The sequence below is a fragment of the Budorcas taxicolor genome, chromosome 13, assembly GCF_023091745.1.
Source record: "Budorcas taxicolor isolate Tak-1 chromosome 13, Takin1.1, whole genome shotgun sequence".
NCBI lineage: Eukaryota > Metazoa > Chordata > Mammalia > Artiodactyla > Bovidae > Budorcas > Budorcas taxicolor.
The window spans coordinates 19,686,482-19,696,143 of NC_068922.1; the positions used below are offsets into that span (position 1 = coordinate 19,686,482).

General features: G+C 34.3%; 1 protein-coding gene across 2 annotated transcripts in view; it reads left to right on the plus strand.

Annotated features, from left to right (window-relative positions):
- Window positions 1–8,723, plus strand: part of ITGB1 (integrin subunit beta 1) — a 44,819-nt gene extending 36,096 nt beyond the window's left edge. The window contains exons 14-17 of one of the 2 annotated variants that reach the window (XM_052651316.1): window positions 38–270; window positions 2,057–2,223; window positions 3,241–3,321; window positions 7,512–8,723. In XM_052651316.1, the coding sequence (XP_052507276.1) occupies window positions 38–270; window positions 2,057–2,223; window positions 3,241–3,315 (475 nt within the window). In that variant the 3' untranslated portion in view covers window positions 3,316–3,321; window positions 7,512–8,723. The remainder of the gene's footprint in view (window positions 1–37; window positions 271–2,056; window positions 2,224–3,240; window positions 3,322–7,511) is intronic. The other variant, XM_052651317.1, reaches the window with a different exon arrangement.
- The last annotated feature ends 939 nt before the right edge of the window (window positions 8,724–9,662 follow it).

Below are 9,662 nucleotides of genomic sequence, written 5' to 3' on the forward strand. Positions count from 1 at the left end.
TTATAAATAATAAATATAATCATTTGCATTTTAACAGAGAATGTGTTCAGTGCCGAGCCTTCAATAAAGGAGAAAAGAAAGACACATGTGCTCAGGAATGTTCACATTTCAACATTACCAAGGTTGAAAATCGGGACAAATTGCCCCAGCCAGGCCAGGTGGATCCCTTGTCCCACTGTAAGGAGAAGGACGTTGACGACTGCTGGTTCTACTTCACATATTCAGTGAATGGGAACAATGAGGCCACTGTTCATGTTGTAGAGACTCCAGGTAGAAATCTGATCATTTCAAAGTTTTTTGCATTTTCTTTTATGTGTTTCTGCTGGTTAGAGCTTTTGGGAGTTCCCCTTGATCCCTGGGTTGGGAAGATCCCCTGGAGAAGGGAAAGGCTACCCACTCCAGTATTCTGGCCTGGAGAATTCCATGGACATTCCATGGAGTTGCAAATAGTCAGACATGACTGAGCGACTTTGACTCACTCACATCTAGGAACAGCTTCCAGCTACTTTACATGACTACTTTGCATTCAAGTTAGGACATTTTAATCTCTTCAAGCTTAAAATAGTATTTAATTAACTATAAGAAATAAGGGAAAGAGAAAACAAATTTTATGTTATGGAGAGTTTGAAGAGTAAATGCAGTAACCCGTATAAAGCCCTTAGCACAGTGCCTGGTAGAAGGTACTCAGTAACATCATCACTAATAATATTTTTAATAGCAGCTTGATTTAGGCTTGGACGCTGGGAAAGATAATTGTTAGAGGGTATTATATGGCATGAATTTGTTCTGCTTTTCAAGAGAGGAATCATTTTTATCTTTTTTTTTTCTGGGAACTTTAAATACATTCTTTGGAATTTTCTACATTTGTGATTAAGTTATTATTGGAATGTAAGTTTTCATTTCTCTAGGATAAATGTTAGGGATTGGGGAAAGGGCATATATTTAACTTCAAAAGAAACAGGCAAACTTTTTTAAAGCCTCTGTTATTATTTTGCATTTTCAGGTATGTGTGTTTCAAATACTGTTTTTGAAGACCAGAAGCTTAAATTTTACCAAGTTTTTCTTTTGTAGATCTTGCTTCTTACTACCTTAGAACTCTTTGCATAACTCAACTTCATAAGTATTTTTCTCCTGTGTTTTCTTCTGAAAGTTTTAGTTTCTGGATTTGCATTTAGGTCCGTAACGTATTTTGAGCTGCTCTCAGTATCTGGAGTGGAGGTCCAGTTATTTGTAGGTAGATTTCCAGCAGTTCTTGTACCATTTCTTGAAAAGGCTGACCTTTCTCTACTTTGGGTGAAAATAAGATGACCTTATGTGTGTGGGCCTGTTTCTGACTTTTGATTCTGTTCTATTAATTTAGGCATCTGTCCCTTAGCTAATAACACACTCTTTCAATTACTGTTGCTTCACGGCTAGTTTTGTGACATCTGGTAATGTAAATTGTCCAACTTTGTTTTTTCCTGAAAGTGTTTTTGAGACACTTTGCTAGTTCTCCTACTTCTTTGTAAATTTTAGAATTCGCTTGCTTGATATCCCACACATGTCCTGCCAGGATTTTGATTGGGATAATATTGAGTTTATAGATAAAATTGGGAGAGGATTGTCTAATCAATTGTCTAATTGATGAACATAGATAAAATCTCTCCATTTATTCAGGTCTTTTTTAAAAATCAGTGTTCAGTAATTTTTAGCATATAAATCTTGTACATGTTTTATTAGGTTTATACATAAGTATTTTGTGATTTTGGTGCTATTGTAGATAATACTATTTTCTGAGGTTCAATTTCTAATATATAGAAATCAGTTTTGGTATAATTCATAGAAATACATGATTTTTATTTATTGATCATGTACATTATGATCTTGTAAACTTATCTGTTACTTCTAGTATCTTTTTTTATAGGTTCTTTTGGATAGTGTGCCCCAAGATACGTCACTTAACTTGGAGTTTCAATTCCTGTGTCTTTTGTGAGACTGCACAGCTCTCTGTGGTTCTGGCTGCACCTTTACAAGCTAACCCCCCTTGTGTGCGTATCCTTTGCTTTTTACTTTACAGAGTGTCCCACTGGCCCAGACATTATTCCGATTGTAGCAGGTGTGGTTGCTGGGATTGTTCTTATTGGCCTTGCATTGCTGCTGATTTGGAAGCTTTTAATGATCATTCATGACAGAAGGGAATTTGCCAAATTTGAAAAGGAAAAAATGAATGCCAAATGGGACACGGTAAGTTGGAAAACATCTAAAATGGAAGGTGTTTCATAAAGTAAATGTAACGCTTCTAAGACTTGTTTATTAGCTCTAAAGCTGATTATTAAAGTCCTTTAAATATTTCAGTTGCCCCCCAGAATTTATTATTCAGGAAACTTGCATTCAGTGAAAAACAGAAAACATCTTAAATACATCCCATTAAAAGAAAGAAAATAGTAAGAATGTTTCTTCAGGTTACTGTGGTATTTTTATTTTCTTAATAATTTTAATCTTAACTCTGCTCTTCTGCCTTTTCTTCTTATATAAAATAGAATCCTGGGGACTTCCCTTGTGGTGCAGTGGTTAACACTCATTTCTAACACAAGGGGTGTGGGTTCAATCCCTGGTTGGGGAACTTAGATCCCACATACTTGGCATGACCAAAAAAATTAAAACCCTACAGAACTTCAGACTATTCAGTGGAAAGCTGCTGCTTTTTTTTTTTTTTTTAATTTAACAAAGAACCCTAAGTAGAAATCAGCCACTCAAAAGACTACATGCTGTGTAATTCAATTTATATAATAGTCTAGAAAAGGCAAACCCATGGGGACTAAACCTATGGTCTCTAAATTGCCCAGATGGGTGTCTTTATACATTTGAGAATTCATGAAACTATATACTTTAAAAGGGTATTTTTACTCTGCAAATTACAACTCAGTAACCTTGTTTTATACAAAACTTAAAAGCTATAAGTGATGAAAATGTATGTCAGCATTTAGTGCTTTGAAATGTGGGGTTGGAGGCTAGTGTGGCCACACGTTGGCCGTCTTGTATTCATCTTTTGATACAAGAAGGCAGTGACACTCTTCAGTATTTTTCAGGTATAAATGAATTTTAGTCGTTTGCATTTTACAACAGTTTGCTTAGATTTTTAAAAAATAATTTTGGAAGCCTAAGAATAGTAAAAAATGGTCTTTTATAGTGTTTAAACACTCACTATACATGTCAGTTTTTTTCTGATGAAATCATTAGAAACTGTTTCTTTTACTTTAGCAAGAAAATCCGATTTACAAGAGTCCTATTAATAATTTCAAGAATCCAAACTATGGACGTAAAGCTGGTCTCTAAATTGCCGTTCGTATTTTCTTTCATTTTCTGTCTTTGCATGTCTTTACTGCACTGCGTGTCTTTTATCACTACTGCTTTTTTTCTTTCTCCAAAGTCTGGCTTTATTTATATGGCTATACTGTGGCTTTTCTTTCTGTGTGTTAATAATAGTATTTAGAAGGGCTTTGGATTAAGCTTTATGGTATAGAAGCAGCAACTGTGTTGTAGTGAAAAGAACGTGTGTTGTGATCAGACTGACCTGGGTTGAGTCCCAGCTAAGTCTTCTGCTTAGGTAGAATGGTACTGGGTCACTTCACTTCCCAGAGCTTTAACAGGGAGTCAGTAACTATACTGTGTTGTTTTTGGCTGATGACTACAGTATTTGATAGCAGCCTGTCAGTTATAATCCTCACTAGAGTCCTTTGCTTTAGATGGTATTATCATCCTTATATGATAACATCCTTATATAACAAATTATTATTTGTAAGTTTTAGAGTGAAAAGTGAACATGAAATTTAAATTTCATGTAGAGAAAAACCCTACTAGAGTTTTAAATAAAAACTTGGCTGAAAATTTCATAGTGGTAATAAAGCTTGGTTCACCTATTCTCTAAGGTAAGGGAAAGTTATTTTGGCGAGTGTATGCTCTACCTGGGTGAGAAATGTATCATCTTCTCGTCTGTCGACACTGGACAGGCTTTTTCCTTATAACTGAATTTTCATGAAGTGTTTCTAGCATGTTTTAATATAATTATGTAAGCCCCTAATACTCTGATAAAAAGGTTGTGATTAGAACCAATTCTCCTGACTGGTGACCCTGAACGCCTTCCTTTCCTTTATTCTTATTTCACATATGAGAAGACTAAGGCACAGAAGAGTTCAGTAATTTGACCAAGTTCACAAGACTAGTTAGTGGAAAAGCTGAGATTCAAACCCAGGCCACTGGGCTCCAGGGTCTAGGTTCTTAAGCACTGCATTGAACTGGTAGCAATCAACATGTCTTCAGGAGACACTGTTACCTGGTTAGGAGGAGTGAGGTCACTATAGGAAATGACAGTCTTTGCTACTGATAACTTAAGAATGTTAGTGTTACTGTGACACTACTGAATGGGGAAGTCACTGTTATATACCCAGAAACCCTTCAATGCAGATTTGTTTATTTACTCTGATGAGTGAGAATATACTTACAATAACATGGTAAGATTTTAAAGTACAGGAATGTTTCTTATTTTTAAGAGATACAGGGAGTACTGATAACATTAGAAACCATTATGTGTCTGATGAAGGAGATCTTAAGACTTTTGAAATGGCAAAGTTAAATTTGATGGCAGAAAATTATTTTCAGATTCATCTTGCATTGTCTGGTACATTTTCTTAGTAGTATGAGACTTAATAGTCTTTTCTTCCTCACTTAGAGCTTTACAGAAAGAATGTCATTTTTAGAAGGAAACTAATTTGCTGGGTTTTTTTTTCCTTTCTTGTTTCTGTCATAATCAGATATTGACATTTTATATGGATACTTATATGAAAAAATTTCTGTATCTCCTATTGAAAGGTGAAATTTTTACCTTGCTATATGTTAAATTGTATTTTGAAGGAAATCATCAGTAACAGTGAAACTTCATGTTTTTATTGTTAAGTCAATTTTTGGTACACTGTTACTTCAGCCAAAATAAGCATTTTGGATAATTCAAGATATGAAAATTTTGTGAAAATTTTTTTATTCGTTAGTCAAATTCAGGAAAATTAATGGGTACTGGTTATTCTGAGATGTTTTCTCAAGAAAAACTAAAGTAGAAATAAACAGTAGATATTAATGAATGAGCATTAAGAAATTAAATCATGGCTTACAAAACACTTTTCCAGTATGGGACCAAGGTTGCTGGTCACTTATGTCATTAACATATTTCAGATAAATAGGCAGGCAGTCTAATTACTTCAACACATGAGATTATTCATGTAGGTACATTAAAAAAAAATCAAATCATGAACTCTGTTAAAGCTGTTCATATATAAACACATTAAATGTGGGCTGCTAATCTCCCACAGTTGTGCACTGCATTTCTAATAGGCAACAGAAATGATGCTGTAACCACATCAGGCCTTCCAGAGTAAGAACAGACAACATTTACTGAGAACAGAGGACTTCCCTGCTGAGTGTAACCCTGTTCCTCTTGATTTAAACAGGCTTTGCTTTTTGTTGGGATGGGGAAGGGTTGCACTCTGAACGATGGGAACTAATATGCATTATTTTAGCTTAGCTCCATTTAAGATGATGCCCAATGCAGATGGTTTAATCTCTTACCTCTAACCTTGCATGTTAATATTTTGTTTGGATGGACTTTGAAATAATAATATATATGAAATAATAAATATAAATGTGTACATGAAAAGGCAGTGTTTTCTCCAAAGGTAAGTTCTGCCATGTAAATTGTACTTTGGTTTCATCTATAACTTAGGCATTTTTTTTTCTTTTCCATGTTTTATTGCCTCTCTTACAGTTTTAAAGTATTAAATACTAGATTTATCTAATGCATTAAAGAAACTTAATGGTAATTTATTTTCCTAGCATATTTGAAAAAAATGGGCAGTTCTAGCCTTGGATGATAAAGGTGGAAATAGACTCACTTATTTGTACTTGATTACTCATTAGGAATGCAGTTGCTAGGATCCATACTCCAGTCTCCATTATGAAATGTCTGTTATAATAGCATTTGGGATCCAGTTGGGATGAGAGCTCAGAATTTGATACCCAATGTGATTTTTGTCACCCAGATTATATTATGTTTATCTCTGAGGGATCCTGAGTTCTTCAGTTTCAGAAATGACTGGGCAGGTTGTGCTTTGTGGGGTGGAGTGAAGGCACAGTGTCAGGTTCCAGACTAACTGCTGAACTGAAGTCAGAGTGGTTTATTTGGTGTTTCTCAAGACCCAGCCTTTATATGTTTTACTTTCCCTTAATGAATTCTTAGTCTTTTTAAAGATGGCATCGTCTGCTTTCCCTTTCCCACTCAAGACATACATATGTACCCTTAAAAACTTCTCAACCATATAGATTTCTAACTCTGCATGTGTACATGCTTCTATAGACCTTTCAGTGTTTTATCTGTAGTCAGTTTCATTTTGACAATATCCTTAATCTCAGTCAATCCCTTTTTTCTTATGCTGTTCCCATTTTATGTATGTAATTCTCTTGTGTACTGTTTCAGAGTTCTTTATCTTCTTGTTTGTCATCCACCAAACTATACCCTTCTAGGAGGCAGAAATTGTGGCAATGAAAGCGATATCCAAATGTAACCTGAAGTGAAATGTGGATAAAATTTAAAAGCAAAAATTACCCTTTAGGTGCTTTCTATAAATAATGTTAAAAATAACCTCAAATGGTTCTATAGTAAAATACGAAACTAAATAGCATTTAAAAATCTTAAAACATTTATTTGATTTGTACTCACTTATTTCCTCTGAGATAGGAATATTTGCCTGTATTTCTCATTTGACTTTCAAGCCTATCTTCAGTTTTAAAGAATAGAAAAAGAATGCTGTAGAAGATATTAAAATGTATAATATAGAATGAGAATTTTTAAAGAAAATTATGTATTTTAAAACATCACTGTCAGTGAAGTTTTGACTCTTGAAAGATCTGTCATGTTTATGGCTTGGAATCATTTAACTCTTCAGTAAAATACAGTGTCAAAGATAAAATGTTTCATCAGCATATTGAAGAATAGCAGTTATTTCATAAAGAATAGTAATTATTTTTGTCTAAGCACATTTGGCACTGTGCCCACTTGTGACAGTCTTACCTCAGAATCTTTGCACCCTGAGTGGCAAAGCCTCAGAAGAGCACCTCCCTCACAGACAAGAAAGCCAAGCAGTCTGTTCATTATCAAGCACCTTTGTGCACAATAAGGATTAAGAATCAGGCAGTTGATGGCAGAAGAGTTTGTTAAAAACTAGTTTCAAGATAGTATTCAAAACTAGTTTAAAAAAGAGAGGCCATTGACAGCAGATCACTAGTGGAGGAAGGACTTTTTAGAAAGGAAAAGTGCCTTTTCAGGGGCATCTTTAGCCTTGTGGGGCAAAGCTTTCGTTTTTCATTTTTTCTAAGCTTTTGATAATCTGGACAGATCAAATGGAAATTACTTATGAAAATGGTCTTTAATATTGTTTTGTAAAGTTAGATGACTTTAGTAGACTGATAATTTTTTTCTTTTTCAGGGTGAAAATCCTATTTACAAGAGTGCTGTGACAACTGTTGTTAATCCGAAGTACGAGGGGAAATGAGCACTGCCTGTGTGTGCCCGCAGCACTGAAGGCAAAGCAGTAATCCACAGTCACAGTGAGATAGCTTCAGGGCAGCGCCACCATGGTTCTCTCATGGGCAGGTTCTGAAAATGTACCATATGTATAATTTGAAAATTTTTTATTACTTTGAAAATAATGTTATAACCAGTGCCAGGGACTGACAAAAGACTTGAGACAGGATGGTTATCCTTGTCATCTAAGGTCACAATGTGCCTTTTTGACCTTTTCTCCTGGACTAGTGAAATCCAGCTCTTACTGGATTAGGCAGTATTTCTAGAGTGATTGAAAGGCAATAGTTAATGAGGATGATCTTTTCTGTTAATCAAGTGTTAAAACTGATTTCTAGCTTTGCAGACATGTCATTTTTCAGTTATATAGAATCCAAAGTAATGTCCTTTTAGCTAGTTTAGAATTGTTTTAAATGTATTATTTTGCTGTTTGCCTGTTAGACATGACTGATGACATACCTGAAAGATGAGTATGCTAGGAGTTACAGGTGTAAAATAGTGAAATATTTGATCTGCAAAGGCCATGGGGAAAGTCAGAGCTAGGAAGGGAAAACATAGCTTTAAAACCTGTGTGCCATTTTAAGAGTTACTTAATTTTGGTAACTTTTATGCCTTCTCTCTGTAAATTCAAGTCTTGGGAAATTTTCTGCAAAAAGTCCTTGATTTAGCATTATCTACCTAAAGGCCTTAATTTACATAGTATTTGCTAAATTGAGGACCTCCAGGTGAATTTTATTTTATTCATTTTCTTTTTAAAGCCTGGTGCTTTTTATCACCTCTTCTAATCATTTAATGTATTTGTTTGCAATTTGGGGTAAGACTTTTAAAAAATCAGTACTTTTTCATTGATGTTTTAGCTGTACATTTGCCTTTTTATTGAACATGTGAAATGTACTGTGGCTCATGCAATAGCTATCAATCACTTAAGCATTTACTTTCAATTAGTGCTATAACAGACCACTGTATATTTACTTCTCACTGTTTGAGTTTTCTGTTTGGTTTCATACTATTCACATTCTTATTTTAAGTGCCTTTTAATTTTAACAGTTCACGTTTTACAATGCTGTTTTAGTGAAGTTATTTATTAAATAAAGATGCTAAAAATATTTAAATCAGATGTTTGGGCTCTGTATATTTTGTTAGTTTGTATACGTGAAGTTTTTATAGCTTAAAAAATTTCTGGTATTTAAGCCAAAAGAGAGAAGGAAGGAAGGTAGATAGAGTAAAATAAGATGTCAGTCTGTCTATTTTTTGGCTCCAAATACTGGACAAATCTGTTTCTCTTCCATCCTTAGGAGCTGGGTTTCATTCCTACATTAAGCAGAATTAACTCTTTAAGAACATGATCTTACAGCTGTTGACTTGAAGCTGGAAACTATATCATTTTACTTAAGATTCAGACAGGAAATTGTTACTTTTCTGTTAAGGAGTTTTAAATTTTTCATTTGTCTTTGGTTTATTTATGTTATAAAGTATATGTATCCATAAAAAATATTTGTGTGAAGCTGTTCAAAATAGATCCCTTGCTGGACCATTGCAAGTGTCAGATGTGGGGGAAAGCACTGTGGTAGAAGAAGTCCCAGCACATTTGCAGTGCCCTTCCTGGTTTTAAAAATGGGTATCTCTTTCACCTCTCCTGTTTAAATGTATTTCCTAGCTTAGAGTAAATCATCTTTAAGTTGAGGATTATACCTCTTTATGAGAAAAAGAAAGAACCATCCATTTCACCTGCTTCATTTTCCATTCCTACCATCTACACTGCTGTGTGGTTCAACTCATTTCCTTACACCCACAGTATAACTGAATTTGTATTTTTTTGCTCCATAAGTTTGCTTTTTTTAATGAGATTTTTAAAAATAATATAGGAACATAGTCTTTCTATAATACGTGATTTTTCTCCTGTTTTTATATACAGTTACAATATGAGCCAGTTATCCCAACCCTGTGCATATATTGAGAAAACTCTTAATTTGAAAAGATATTTAGACATACATGTACACATTGGAATACCACTCAATCATAAAAAATGAAATAATGCCATTTGCAGCAATATGGA